This window comes from Girardinichthys multiradiatus, chromosome 1, assembly GCF_021462225.1.
Source record: "Girardinichthys multiradiatus isolate DD_20200921_A chromosome 1, DD_fGirMul_XY1, whole genome shotgun sequence".
NCBI classification, from domain to species: domain Eukaryota; kingdom Metazoa; phylum Chordata; class Actinopteri; order Cyprinodontiformes; family Goodeidae; genus Girardinichthys; species Girardinichthys multiradiatus.
The window spans coordinates 9,369,002-9,384,891 of record NC_061794.1 but is presented as its reverse complement, the minus strand read 5'-3'; the positions used below and the strand labels follow the sequence as shown (position 1 = coordinate 9,384,891).

Below are 15,890 nucleotides of genomic sequence, written 5' to 3'. Positions count from 1 at the left end.
TTTAAATGAAGATTAATAAATATGTTTAGTGTTCAACTGCATGACTGCACAAAAATGTTAAAATAAAGTTAAGGTAAATTAAAGTCATGATTTGGTGCCATTAAGGAAAAAAGCAGCTTACTGAGACAAACACTGCTGAGTTATGAATGTTTGCAAATGACTGAAGGAAAGCAGCAAGTAGACTTTGGTGCTGAATGCAATAATTTAATGAGAAGTTCTTGTTCTAGTGCTGTCTGGGGGTAAGATGACAGTAAACATTAATGACAGAAAGCCAACAGTTTGCCATGTAAAAATGACAATCTTTCTAAATTAGATTTCCAATATCTTTTACCAAAACCTTCTAAATTAGTTTTTTTTTTCTGGTATTTGGTTAAAATATGAACATCTCCACCACAGAAATAGAGAAAAACTGTGCATCTCAATCTTTGACTAGCCTGAATTGTGCACATCAGGTTGTTTGAACCAACTGGGTTCTCTAAAAAAGGGTATACCAATTAAGCATTGTAGACTTTAAATCTTATAATGCTGTGTTTCTTTGATGCAGTTTATTCCCTTGTTACAACCTGCCAAAGACTTTATTCATGATTCAAATCAATCACTTACAGTTCATTCAGTGATTGCTTTTGTCTTATGCGTTTGTCAGAGCTATTGAAGCATCAAGCAGAGATATGGACTTTTTGTTAAATTTATAATATGCTGGTTCTTTTCTTCAGTAGGTTTAGAACCCAAACATGGTAATCCAACACTTATATTTAAAATTTATTAGAAATTTCTCTCTCTTATGGATGGAAGAAATGTAAACATGTTTGTACAGCTACTTCCAAAAGGCGTGACTGTATTCATTATGTATCTAGCAGTTAATACATTTTATCTTAAGCATGTGTTGGAATATAAAAACAAAAATGGTACTTGATTTTTTATCAAAGTCTGTTTAGACCTTACTATGGGATACAGTAAAATGTACAGAGTAGGACATACACTAGTGCTCTATATATAGGTGATGGTCATAAAATTTGAATATCAGGAAAAAATGTATTTATTTCAGCAATTCCATTCAAAAAGTGAAACTTGTATATTATATTCATTCATTACACACAGACTGATATATTTCAAATGTTTTTTTCTTTTAATTGTGATGATTATAACTGCCAACTAATGAAAACCCCGAATTCAGCATCTCAGAAAATTTGAATTTTGTGAAAAGGTTCAATTTTGAAGACACATGATGCCACACTCTAATCAGCTCAAAACACCCACAAAGGCTTTTAAATGGTCTCTCAGTCTAGTTCTGTAGGCTACACAATCAAGGGGAAGACTGCTAACTTGAGAGCTGTTTGAAAGATGACCATTGATACCTTGTGCAAGGAGGGCAACACACAAAAGGTCATTGCTAAAGAGGCTGGCTGTTCACAGAGCTCTGTGTCCAAGCACATTAATAGAGGCGGAGGGAAGGAAAAGATGTGGTAGAAAAAAGTGTACAAGCAATATGGAAAACTGCACCCTGGAGAGGATTGTGAAACAAAACTCATTCAAAAATGTGGGGGATATTCACAAAGAGTGGGCTGCAGCTGGAGTCAGTGCTTGAAGAACCACCACGCACAGACATATGCAAGACAGGGGTTTCAACTTCATGCTGCTGACCAGCGTAATGGAGATGCAGATTTCATTTTCCAACAGGACTTGGCACCTGCACACAGTGCCAAAGCTACCAGTACCTGGTTTAAGGACCAAGGTATCCCTGTTCGTAATTGGCCAGCAAACTCGCCTGACTTTAACCCCATAGAAAATCTATGGGGTATTATGAAGAAGATACCATATGCCAACAATTCAGAAGAGTCTAAGGCCACTGTCAGAACAACCTGGGCTTTCATAACACCTGAGCAGTGCCACCGACTGATCAACTCCATGCCATGATGCATTGCTGCAGCAATCCAGGCAAAAGGAGCCCCAACTAAGTACTGAGTGCTATACATGCTCATACTTTTCATGTGTATATATTTTAAGTAATATTCAAATTTTCTGAGATACTGAATTTGGGGTTTCATTAGTTGTCAGTTGTAATCATCACAATTAAAAGAAATAAACATCTGAAATATATCAGTCTGTGTGTAATGAGTAATTATAATATACAAGTTTCACTTCTTAAAAGGAATTGCTGAAATAAATAATTATTTTCAAGATATTCAAATTTTATGACCAGCACCTGTAGGTGGCTTGAGCACACATGAAAGCACTCATAGACTGTGATCTTTAATTCGTAGATGGTAAAATCGTAATCAAATATGAAATTAGAGACCTGATAACAAGAACCGTGAGATGGCAGCTTTCCATCATCCATGCCAAAAATGTAAACTGAGAATAAGTGTTGCTAAAGGAAAGGCAGTAATCAAATGGAACAATTACATGTGAAACGTGTTATGAAATTGCACTCTTTTCTTTTGTTGTTAGTCTAAATATCCTGTTTAAGTCACTGATAGAGGTTAAAACCACCTGAGTGATTAAATGTGATTATCACAGCCTCAAGGACCGTCTTGATCACCAGGACAATAAAAATGACATACTTTAAATCCATTCAGCTTTAGAATTTTGTTATTCTTTATTAATTAGTAGACCACTTTATAATTTCTATATAAACTTAAAATTTAATGGAAATGAGCAGGTTATGACATTATTGTTAAAATAAGAATTCAATACTAACAAAAAGCAATCAAAGAAGCTTCCTGAACTGATGGTTTACGATATGAAATCCAAGCATTCCTCCTCTCTCTATCTGGTCACCATACATTCATCCTTGTAAGTACTCATTTATCATCGTATCGTACTCTATGCAAGTTTTCAAGCCAGTCTTCACCACTCCTAGCTGAATATTTAATAACACATTGTTACGCTGTATTTGCTTCCTATTTATGTTCTCATATCTCTGAAAGGCTCTCCAAAGCAACTGCTGGCAGATGTGGTTTTATCACCCTGTGGGGGTTACTGTCTTCTCATAATAAAACACACAGCAGAACATTTTTTTCCAAAAGAGCATGGCTGATTTTAGAACTGGTAATGGATGAATGGATATGTCTTTGAGGGGAATGTACTGAGGACACTTCTTCACATGCTTTTCGACCACTTTCTTTATATTCAGCTGTAAAGGATTTCTATTTTTTTCAGATAAATGTATTTTCAAGTGTTTATCAGAATAGTATTATGCTTAATGCATGAGGTAACGAGATAAAGGAGAAGTACTTAAAAACCATAAATTGGGTAGGATATGATCCATACAGAAAAAAACATGTTTCAAAAAAGCTCTCACAATCCCTATAGCTCATGTAAAATCACCAACTGTGTGGTTCTCATAAAATCAATAAACGTCCAGTTTTTTTAACACATACAGTAGTTGGAAGCCAGAGACAGTATTTGTGAATCTGAAATTATATAAATAGTTTCATATATTGTACTATTTTCTTGTGAAATGTGTCGTAAAGTGTTTAAACTTGAGCAAATGTATCCAAAACAAATATAAACCAAATAATTTTATAAACTAAGATATCTGAGCAATATTTTTATACATTGTTTATATATAATTTATATGCAGTTGTGCCTCTGTTAAGGAGCTTAAATGATTGAATGGTTCTAGTAATAAATTAGATAGGTTAGAAGTTATTTGAAATTCTGTCATAAACTTATCTTTCAATAATGGGTTTTGATTTTAATTGCTTCCGATGTGTGGGTAGTATGCATTTTAACAATATGTAATGCATAATATATGTTTCCTATGTAAATCACAGGTTGGAATGGGATTGGCATTTGTTCGGCAAGAAACTGTCTTTGTGGCAGCTGGGTTTTTGTAAATAGCACTCTTTAGCATTGCCCTGCAGGTAAAAGTCTAAACAGTTTGTTTGCAGGATGTATGGGATCCACAGAGATGTTAGGTACCCTTTTCCTGACCCTAGACCTGTACAAGTCCTGGATGGACTTCTTACAAACAATGCCTAGGTGTGAGGATCATCTCAGGTCCCAGGAAAGAGTGGTTCCTAAAAACTGGAAGTGATCCACAGCAGACACAGTGTTGTTGAGGATGGTGAGGGGAGACAGTGTGGAGGGTGACATGTAGAGGCCAGCACTGTGAGCTGGGTGACTTTCTGATGGAGGATCCCTGGGTTGATGGTGTTCAAGGCAGAGATGAAGTCTACAAACAGGATCCTAGTGTACGTCCCTGGGTGGTACAAGTAGCAATGTAGTCCCAGGTTGGCTGCATCCTTTGAGGACCTGTGTGCCTGGTCAGCATATGTCAGGGTGTCCATCAGGGGGCTTTTAATGTCCCCCAGAGGCTTCAACACCAAACACTCAAAGGATTTAAGGACCACAAACATCAGGGGGACAGGTCTGTAGTCATTTAACCCTGTGATGGTATGTTTCTTGGGGACGGGGATGATAGTGGAGCAATTAAAGAATGTGGGAACTTCACACAGCTCCAGTTGATCAGCCCAAGTTCTCAGATATGAAGGGGGAAATATTGTCAGGTCCTGGAGCTTTCTTGATGTTTTGACGCTGAAGAAGTACATTTATAGTGTCCTCATAGATCTTAAATCCAGGTAGGGGGTCTGAGGAGAGGAGGGTGGTTGGTGCATGGGGAGGTTTTGTGTGACAGTCTCCTTGGTATCCAGCACTTGATGGTGATTTGAGCAATTGGCTTTGTGTTGGCCTCCAGAGTTGTTTTCCACATTCCCATGGAGCTTACTATGAAGGCTCTAAGGATCTGTCCTATTGATGTTGTAAGAACTGTCCAACCTTGGGTCAACCACTCTGGGTGGGTCCAGTGTAATCAATGGTTCATCTGTGAATCTGTGCTGCTAGGCACTAAGGGAGGGACGCCAATTTCTTTAGTCAGTAGATGTTGATCATGTCAGGGCCTGGTGCAGTCCAGTCTTGGTTTTGGATGTCTGCCACAATGATTTGTACTGGGTCTTGCCCTAGGAGATTGCTATGGTCTCCATTCAGATTTTCTAGCCATGGCAATTGGGTGTTAAGTTATGTTTCTTTCTCCCTACTGTTACCCATACCAATATTGGTCATTCTCATCTGTATGTGGATCCAGTCTAATATTATTGCCCTGCCACAGAGAGCACACCTTTGATAGTGCAGCGGAGAACATCCTGTTTCTTCTCAAGCCTTCTGCTTCTCTAGTGTACTACTTGAGTCAGAAAGCTTTGCTTGCCTGTTGTCCATTTCTCTGTTCCTCTGTTTTCCTGGGAGACACTGCCCCTTGTGGCTGGTGGTGTGTTTGGTCTTGTAACCAAGTATCACTCAAGGATCACTGTCTTTGTGGCATCATCTTAATAATCTTTGTCATGGTTCAAAACCAAAGTGTTTCATTATAATCTACCATTAGTTCTTCTGAAGGTACTTTATTACTAAGCCTTAGCAAGGCCGTAGTTCTAAGGTTTCCAACTTAACTATGATCTTTTCCCTCAGGTCAACTCACCTTGTATTCAGCCTGTCTGGGATTCTCATGGCTTGGTATCCATTTTCAGATGGTGGGAATGATGTTGTATCCCTACCGCTGACTTATTGTCATGGCTCCTCCTTGCCGTAGCATTTTTGTTGTACCTCATCAATCTCTATTTATGATAATAATGTCCTCTTGCGAACATTAGAACACTGAGTCAGAAGTTGTTCCTTGGTTAATCAAAATCCATTTGTTTAAGTTTTCCAACTTACAAGGTTAGTTAATAAAAATCCGCTTGTAGGAGCGTTCGACTGGCCTCCTGCCTTGATGGCCCCTTTTCCCCTCGTCTCAGTTCCGGGCATGTGGAAAGCACCTTAAGAACTCCTCCAATCCTCCTACTAAGCATCGCCGAGGTCGCCCTGCCTTCACCCCAGCTCCCGCCGACGCGTCACCTGGCCCGGCTTCTGCAGTGGTTCTCCTCCGATCTCGTCTCTCAAACCGATCTTCCCGCTCCCCAGGCTCTGACGTCTTCTTCTACTCCGGTCATCCCACAATCTTCCCTGCTTCCATCATCTCGTCCATGGATTCTGTCCAGAGCTTCATATCTTCTTTTACTCAGCTCCTCCGGGAGTTCGCCTCCAATTCTGTCACATCAGTATTTCCTCTTCTCCACTCCGCCAACGTTCAACCTGCACCTTGGCCCCTCCCACTGACATTCACCATCGCAACGCTTGTCCAGGCTCGTCTCTAAGGGTAAGATGTATCACTTCATTCTCTTTTCTCAACCGTTTCCTCATTCATATGCCCTGTAAGCACGCTGTGTTTCCCACTCCTCTTTTACATTCAGGTAGATCATATACTCCCATGCTTCCAACATCTCACTCAGGCTCCGCTGCAAATCCTGCAGGGGCAGCTCATTAATCTGGTTTCTCTCATTTTACTATCTCCCGAGGTTGACCACTGTATCGTTTTCCCTGATGTCTTTAATGCTGTGTTTAAATGATCTACTCCCCACCTTTCTAAGAATCCCCTTTGGCGAGCTTTCCGCTGCCTTTAAGCATTTCAGAGACATCTTCTGCTCTGTTATCTGAGCATAGAATAAGCGTGATATCTATTCTCCTCTCATCGTCGATCTACATTTCAAACATGGCTTCCAAATTTTTCTATCATATCACAAATCCTTCTCTGCCAAAGCTACATCCACACTCGCTCAATCAGGAGTTTGCCTAGACTGGTTTAATCTCGCCACTGAAATTTTGTCATGACGCAAGCTACCTCTGATTCCTGTGGCTCAGTTGGCCTCGTTTCAGTTCTTTACGGTCCGCACCATCTCGGTTAAAAAGAATGTCTCTCAAGTGGATGGTTCTCAATCCTTTCGTTGTCAGAGCCTTGCATGTGAACACATCATAATAGCTAAGTATACAAAACGTAAATACCTTCAGTAACTCTAACAATATGCTGCTTTAAATCTTTTGCCTCATTATTTACCATAAATGCATTGTTTACCTTAAATATTTACAATCCCCTTTTATCCTTGACTGTCTTTCCCTTGAGTGCTTTTACCACGTATATTTATTAAATTTGTAACCATCGCCTTCTATATTTTCTCCGTACAATAAATTAAATTCAACGTAAATTATTTTAATTGTCTGTGACTTTATTTAGCTTATTATATTAAAACTAGTAAACCTTTGTATTAGCTCCCTCTTCTGGGGGGATGTACTTTTAAAAGTAACTTGTTTGCTCCATAGAATATCTAAATATTTAAGCATTTGAACATTTATATCAATCTTCTTCCATTATTAACCAGGCGCTAAGGAACCATTTACTGTTTTAATGTACATCTCATCTATATCTTATCCTGTCTAATCGTGGGGCACACTTTCTTTCTGCATATTGGGTTGGCGCTGTGTTATTCAGTTTTACAGCACCGATTTACAGCACCTTCCCAGACTAAGTGTTTTCACATTTAAGGATTAACTGCATTATTGCCGCAGCAAAATAACAAACTCTTACTAAACAATCTATGTACAGTCAATATTAGTAAGTTAATTTCACGTACGTAGCTCTTACCTACGGCAAATCCTGGCTGGCCGTAAGTCATAACTTCATCATTTCTGCCCGTCATGTTCCAGGTTTCTAAATCAGTCGCTCATGCCCCGTATCGTTTAAAATTTTCAGGTCTTCTGCCGTTTCTGTCCATCAGCCTACTTTTACCGTACTCCGATTATTCCTCTCTCCTTCCTCTTTCGCAATCTGCCAAACATTGCTGTATCTCAGGTCTAGCTCTATCTACTTTCAAACCTTGTTCCTTCGCCTCGCAAAACTTTGAAAAACCTTGAAAATTTTACCATGTCATCGTACCTGGTTAACATTCAGTCCTAGCTTTCATTACTCATTGTTTGAACACCATCGTTTTAAGCTCCCCTACAGCCGCAGCCTTTTAGCAGGCATCAATTTTCATCGACAGATCATCTTTCTGAGCCCACTCTGAGCTTTTTCACTCATTACGCATTATCTTCTCCTCAAAGGCATCTCAAAACATTGCATTCCGCAATGTGCATAATTCCCCAAGGTTGCTCCTTTATTTCTCGCCTGGCTAATTCCATCCCCTCCCTGCCAGATTCGGTTTCTTTAGATGAGGTTGCCACTCTGACCTGTCTTTCTGGTCTGGTCTCTCCTGCCGAACTGGAACGGTATATCTTTCTTTTATGATGATGTCGTCACGTCAGCAGATCCCATTCAGTTTTCATGGATGCAGCTTCGTCCGTGGGTTTTGAGGGATTTCTTCAGGGTGTATGGTTCGCTAGCATCCGGCCACCTTTCTTTCCCCAATCCGAATCATCAGCCCCTTATGAAATAATCCCCATCACCACTGCATGATGCGTCTGGGGAAACCAATGGAAAAGAAAACACATAGTGCTTTATGCGACAATGCAGCCATAGTCGAAGTAATAAATAAAGGCCGCTCCTCTTCTAAGTCAATCATGCCCTTCATGCGCCGCATCACCTGGCAAGCTGTAACTCACAATTTTATCATTACTGCCCGCAATATTTCCAGTCATCATAACTCACTTACAATGCTCTTTCTCGTTCAAAATTCCAGGTCTTCCGTCGTCTCTGCCCTTCAGCCAATGTTCATCCAACACAGTTACCACCTGTCAAAGACCTGATACTCGACTAAACTCATTCCTCATTCCTTTACTCCAATCAGCCAATTATTATTGTAATTCGGGCTTGGCTTCCTCCACTCTCAGGTCTTATTTCTTTTCTTGGCCAACTTTTCAAAATTTGTGTCGCTCATAATACTCCTCTTTACCCCGTTTGCATTCCTATCGTCTTAGCTTTTATTACTTATTGCTTTGATGTCCGGCATTTAAACTCCCTTATATTAAGAGTTTCTAGCCGGCATAAATTTCTTTTCTAAAGGCCACTTTTTGAACCCAATCCAAGCCTTTTCTCAAATCATCCATCAAACTTTTACTCAAGGTCTAAAAAATCATAGCATTCCTGAGCCAGATTCCAGGAGACCTATCACTCTTTCCATCTTAAAAGATCTCCTCCTAGTGCTCCGTTCAGGCCCTTCTTCATCCTACCTAACATTTCTTCTCTCCAGTGCCTGGCTTTTAGCTTTTTATGGCCTCCTTAGAATAGGGGAATTTACTACCCCATCAAGCTCATTCGATCCTGCTAGAGATCTAACTATTTCTGATCTAAAATTCTATCCCGATCATTTTAAAATGTATCTTAAACATTCCAAAGGAAGAGGTCTTTGCTTCATCTTCATTGCTCGGTCCATTCTGCCCTTTTCATATCATGTTTAAATTCGCCATCAAACACCACAACTCTTGCCAACCTCCTTGCCCCTCTTCCTTACTCCGGAGGAGTTCCCATGACTCCTTCTTGGTTCCTCAACTATCTGAGACTAATTTTAGTTCATGCAATCTTCCCCCAAGTCAGTTCTCAGGTCACTCATTTCGAATCGGGGTGGCCACTACAGCCGCCTCACTAGAAGTTTCGACAACTTCGCTCCAACAACTCGGCCGCTGGTCCTCCTCAGCGTTCTCTTTGTATGTCCGTCCTGACCTCCTATCTGTCTTATTCGCACAACGATTTATCGGTTCTTAGGTAAGAACGCTCACCCTTACTGGTGGTGGTCGGCCTTATCCATTCCTTTCCTCTAGCTAGATTAATTATTAATCTTCCTTCTCTATTCCTGGTTCTCACATCTAACCTCTTAAATCTGCATGTTTATGTTTTATTCTCCCATTCCGATTCAAATACCACGTTTCTAGACAGTTTTATTTGTTAGTTTTCTCTCTTTCAGACGCTCCTGGATCTTTGCCACTGGCAGGCCTATCCAACCAAGACTTGTCATGGTCCTCATTCATCCTTTTCAGGCTCATCTCCATCTACGATATTGGCAAGTGCATAAAAATATGCCTTGGACAGCATCGCAATCCAGTCTCTTTAGGCTCGTCACTATCTATGCCATTGGCAGGCGATTCATTCAGCCTTGTCAGGCTCACTCACGCCATTGGCAGGGGTTTCATTCAGCCTTGTCAGGCTCACTCACGCCATTGGCAGGCATTTCATTCAGCAGTCGGGTTCACACACGCCATTGGCAGGCGTTTCATTCAGCCTTGTCAGGCTCACTCACGCCATTGGCAGGCGTTTCATTCAGCCGTCGGGCTCACACACGCCATTGACAGGCGTTCATTCAGCCCTGTCAGGCTCACTCACGCCATTGGCAGGCATTTCATTCAGCCGTCGGGCTCACTCACGCCATTGGCAGGCTTTTCATTCAGCCGTCGGGCTCACTCACGCCATTGGCAGACGTTTCATTCAGCCTTCTCGGGTTCACACACGTCATTGGCAGGCGTTTGTAAACATGCCTTGGCAGGCATGGCAGGCATCTCAATCCTACGCCTTGTCAGGCATTCATCTACCCACCTTGACGCCCGTCAGGTGCAGCCCACCTTCGTCTGACCTGTCATCGGCCATCCACGCCTCTTCAGTCATAAGTCAGGTAAGCCCATTCGAGCCTAATCCATAAAAAATTTTTGGTCTGAGTTTTCACTCCCCGCTCAGCTCAGATCATTCATAACTAATTTCCTTTTCCTTCAGTTCAGCCTCAGCCTGGCCTCGGCCCTTTTGGGGAAAGGCGTACCTAATTATAATCCTAACATGTTTATTCAAACCACTTCATCCTCAGCGTTTACGTCTTCCTCAGGGGTCCGAGCGCCAAAGAAATAATCTTTCATTAATAAACTCTTTAACCGTCTTCTTGTTGTTTCTCCGTTATGTGAGTCTTTCCAGGTTGAAATGGAGTTTAAACAAAAATTCAACATAGAAGACTTACCACCCTGCCACATCCGATCACTCCTCACTGGCTGCTCCAATCAATGGCAGATCCGCACTCCTCCTCGACCAATCATCTCCCAGGGCATCACTTTTAAAGAGCTTCTGCATTGAAGACACCGCTCTTCTGCTGAGCTTCAACCCTCCTCCACCCCTTCTCCACCATAGGCTCCCAACTCCTTCCATACCAAGACCTATGCCACCACCAGGATCGGATCCCAGGGGAGGGAAGATGTACCTAATCATAATCTTAAGATGTTTATTCAAACCACTTCATCCTCAGCGTTTACGTCTTCCTCAGGGGTCCGAGCGCCAAAGAAATTATCTTTCATTAATAAACTCTTTAATCATCTTCTTGTTGTTTCTCCGTTATGTGAGTCCTTCCAGGTTGAAATGACATCATATTGTGCAATAGACAAATTTATTTAGAACTGCAATAACATTTAGCTTTTCCACCATTGTTATTCTGGTAAAAAAAATATATTTTTTATTAATCAATTGTAAAATATAAATAATTATTTAAACTGTGTGCTGCCTTACTAATGTTTTAGCTAATATTGACTCTAAATGCTATGCCCGTGTCTTGCCATTTTTAGTTTGACTTATTGTCTTAATTGGTGCTTTTCCAGATCAAAAGGAGTCAGTTGAGATTGTTCGGACATCTAAACAGGATACCTCCTGAGTCCTTCCCTTTGAAAGTTTACAGGTAAGTCCTGACAGAAGGAATCTCTCGGCCAGACCCAAGAAAATACTGGTGGGACTATTAAGGGAATTGGATTTCCAAAGAATAAGTGTTTGAGTGTGTCGTTCGGGAGTAAGACATCTAGATTTCCTCTCTAGCCCCTTTTACACCAATGATCTGATCTTGGATAATTGGAAGACAATGGATGGATATTGTTTTTATTTTTTTAACACTAATGCCATAAAACTTTTGTAATCTTGATCAAGGTTCTAATTCTCTCAGAATCTCTTCTTTGCCAGTGCCTACTTACAAGCAGTGGTTTACTTAGCAAGTCAATTCAGGGTGTAAACCTTTATAGCATAATTTTACTATAGCCAAATCTTTGGCAGATCTCCACTCCCATACTGTTGCACACTGAAGGTACATATTATGTGAGGGACATAAAAGAGCCAAAGATGCACCTGAACTAATTTGTGCTCTTTTATCACCATTTTCTAGTGGTGTAACAAAATCATATAGATTTGATATTTTGCGATATTTCTTTTCAAACTGATATTGTACTCATACTCGTCGTCTTCTGCTTTATCCGGGACCGGGTCGCGGGGGCAGGAGACTCAGCAGAGACGCCCAGAAGTCCCTCTCCCCAGACACCTCCTCCAGCTCCTCCGGGCGGAGCCCAAGGCGATCCCAGGACAGTCGAGAGATATAGTTCCTCCAGCGTGTCCTGAGACGTCCCCTGGACCTCCTTCCGGTGGGACGTGCCTGGAACACCTCCCGAGGAAGGCGTCCAGGAGGCATCCGGTATAGATGCCCGAGCCACCTCAACTGGCTCCTCTCGATGTGGAGGAGTAGCGGCTCTACTCCGAGCCCCTCCCGGATGGCCGAGCTCCTCACCCTATCTCTAAGGGAGTGCCCGGCCACCCTACGGAGGAAGATCATTTCCGCCGCTTGTATCCGGGATCTCGTTCTTTCGGTCATAACCCAAAGTTCATGGCCATAGGTGAATGTAGGAACGTAGACATACCGGTAAATAGAGAGCTTTTCGGCTCAGCTCTCTCTTCACCACAACGAACCGGCACAGTGCCCCCATTACTGTGGCAGCCGCACCGATCCGTCTGTCGATCTCCCGCTCCATTCTTCCCTCACTCGTGAACAGGAGGAGTTTAAGTATCTCGGGGTCTTGTTCAAACTGATATCTTTCTTGTTAATTGCTGTAAGCATGTGTCTAGATCAGGTGAAGTAAGTTAAAGCTATCATTATGAGCCCTGGATGTGTGTGTACTTGACATGATACCGTGTATTTACTGTATGTTTGCAACTTTTATTTTGAAGTAAGAAAAGGAGCAGGAAGTAGCTATTATGTTGACAAACTCGACTAATAAAGATGCACTTATTCATGAAATTTATCACAGTTGATGATGCATGCATGGATGGATTTGAATCAGAGTTTACAGTTGATGAAAAGCTTGGTAAATTGGTCTGCAGAGCCCTTTGGACAGTAGTTTTCATTCTTAATGTTTTTTTTTTTTTATGCAGCTACTATTAAAACTCCATTTATCCATCTGTGCACACAAGGCACATCCTCAACTTATGAGGCTAGAACCAAGGATAAATAATTACTGATATTTACTTTGCGGCTCATCCAAAATTATAAAAAAATGCAGCCGATACATAAAATCACAATGTGAAGGCTCCCACAGTTTTGCAAGTCACTGAGATCTCTTCACTGAATAGCTTTCTTTTGCCAACCAGAGGGGGTCTAAAGGGTGGAGTTGTGCTCATAAAGTTATTTTCCCTGCAATATCTTCTTAATTTACATCAAGGTAACATGTATGCAAATGGCATTAGTTAATAGAAAGAGGAGTTGCACATTTATATAGAGTTCAGAAAACTTTAATTTAGATGTCCTTACTTCTCAGCCATCCATGTGTTTGTGGTTTTATCTTTTTCTAAAACAAACTTTCTGAGTTCTATGGTTGTTCAGTGTGACAGAGGCACCAACCACCTTTTTAGTGCTCCTATGATCCAACTATGACAAATATAGAGCGGTGTCAGGTGTTTTTGGGGAAAATCATGCAATGTATATGCCTCTGCATCCAACATCTGATTCTTGTGCTCTTTTGGCCAACCATTAGCATTTTTAACACTTTTTCCTTTCCTTCATCCTTCTCTCTCTCTTTTCAGCACTCAGCTATAACTGGGGGTGATGATAACCACATTATAACCTGTAACTTGGTGTCAATTCATTGATGGACTGATGTATTTGCTTCTACAAGAGATACAGTCAGCCATCTTCCATAATGCAGTGAGACAAAAGCTGCTCTTATATTTGGGGTTGCACTTTCTTTTCATATTGTTTGATGTTATTAATTTAGACTAAATACTGAAATCAGATTTGTATAACAAATTTAAGATTGATTTATGAATGTATATTAATGTTAGTAAACAGGAATGTGTCCACTTTGCTCAAGTCCCAAGGTATAACTCTGTTTTAGGCTTCTTTATAAATATATATAAAGTACAAAATAAATAATGGACTAGTCAAACCTAGACTAATATATTCTACACTAATAATATATTGTTTAAAATGTGGTTCATGATTTTTTTTTACTTTTCTTGTGAGAAAATGGTAGGACCTTGGGGTTTTAATTACTGTATTCCCATATGTTAAAAGGACACGATTAAATGAAAATACCGACTGTTTTTGAGACATCAGTTGTGAGAAAACAGTCAACATTATATTGACACCTTAATGTAGGTCTGTTTATTTTTTCCCAGTTCTTATGTCCTTATTGTGTGTTTGAGTGAGTGTTGTAAATGTGACCCACCCTCTTCAGGGCATGTACCCCCTGTGGATATTCTCTTCACAGAAAAACGGTTGTGACTAATCTGCAATTTTAAATATAATCTTGAGGAGTACCTGAACAATGTCTCTCTCAGCAAGACGTCCTCTGGAGGATACTCTCACCTCGTCTCCATCAAGCTCCTCCATTGCTGAAAGGACAGACAGCGGCACAGGGAAAATGACTCAATACTAGAACCACCGGGGGAGAATATAAAAGAAGCTACGAGATGTTGATTTTGCATGGTCAATGCATAATTTCTGAAGTGGAACACATCATGGGGACTGTGAACAGATAGAGCTCTTTGTGCATACAAAATGCAATTCCTCATGGAAATATGGGGCATAATCACACTGGTTGGGAAATATAAAATTTTGACTACTCATTGGGAACATTCAATTGTTATGGACTGTTGCAGCAGCAGTGCTTTCAGACAGCTAGTTTCAGGGCATCTGCATATAGGAAGAGGCATCTTCAAGAGGCTACTCTCAGAGGGGGCCACACAAAAGTTTATCTTGGAATTGTCAAGGGCGTAGCAAAATTAACCTAAGTTGAAGAATTTCCAGGACATAAAATAATCAGTTTTACAATCTATCAAAATCATTCAGTTCCCTCATTCCCTCAAAATCTGTGTCATTATGCTATACCACAAAACTACATGTCTCAGGGAAGCAATAAGCCATTTCGGAAGAATTTTATCCTAAGACATTCGGCTTTACCCACAGTCACGCCCAAACTGTTTATGTTATTTGTTTCTAGCTCTTTTGTCATATATAGCAATAATATATTCAACAAGGCTGGACTTAGAAACAGACGTTTCAATAGTTGGCTAAAATCTGCAGTTAATTGCTGTTGCGAAGCATACTTAACCTTCTAAAAGTTGCATTTTTAATAATTTTGCTTTAACAATTCCTCCAATTTCAGTGCTAATATTTCACTTTTATCTGACTGAGGAAAGTAAAGGGAAGGATAACTTCAGAGTCGGAGGCCAACCTCTGGTTCACCAGCTTTAACAACAAAAATCCCACATTAGAACAGAAAACAGTGCTACGATGGTTCAGTTGGGGGGTTTACTTTCACATGACCAACTCATGTTTCTGCTCAGACACTTGCCCCTCCTTAAATTCTTTCTGGAGGGATAGTCTATCTTTCTGCTCTGTCAGCTCACTCAGGTGATACACTTAAAGAAAGTGACTAGTGATGCCTGCAAACACATGGTGTGGACCAAAGGTAAGACTCAATCTTGCAAGAACTTTACACTAAATTAGATGAACATAGCAAATTGTAGAATGCCAACAATAACATTTATCACAGCAGAATCGGGCAGGTTGATCAGGCCTCCTTCTGAATCTCCCCAGTGTCAGCTCTCCTCTCTGAGGCATCTGCTTTCATGGGAGGAGTCATCACAAGGGCCAGTCAACCAATCAGGGTCGGATGTGAGATATATCGTCACCTTACACAGCCAGTTAAAAAATATATTTTATGACTTTTTAAAAGCCACATTCTTTACACTTAAGAGAGACCAGAAGAGTGAGCAGTTTATTAAGAAAGCTATATACAATCTCATG

General features: G+C 40.7%; 1 protein-coding gene across 3 annotated transcripts in view; it reads right to left on the bottom strand.

Moving 5' to 3' along the window:
* Positions 1-15,890, bottom strand: part of LOC124875959 (copine-9-like) — a 195,269-nt gene that overhangs the window by 13,829 nt on the left and 165,550 nt on the right. For all 3 annotated transcript variants that reach the window (XM_047378403.1, XM_047378411.1, XM_047378419.1), the window contains one exon: positions 14,400-14,473. In XM_047378403.1, the coding sequence (XP_047234359.1) occupies positions 14,400-14,473 (74 nt within the window). The remainder of the gene's footprint in view (positions 1-14,399; positions 14,474-15,890) is intronic.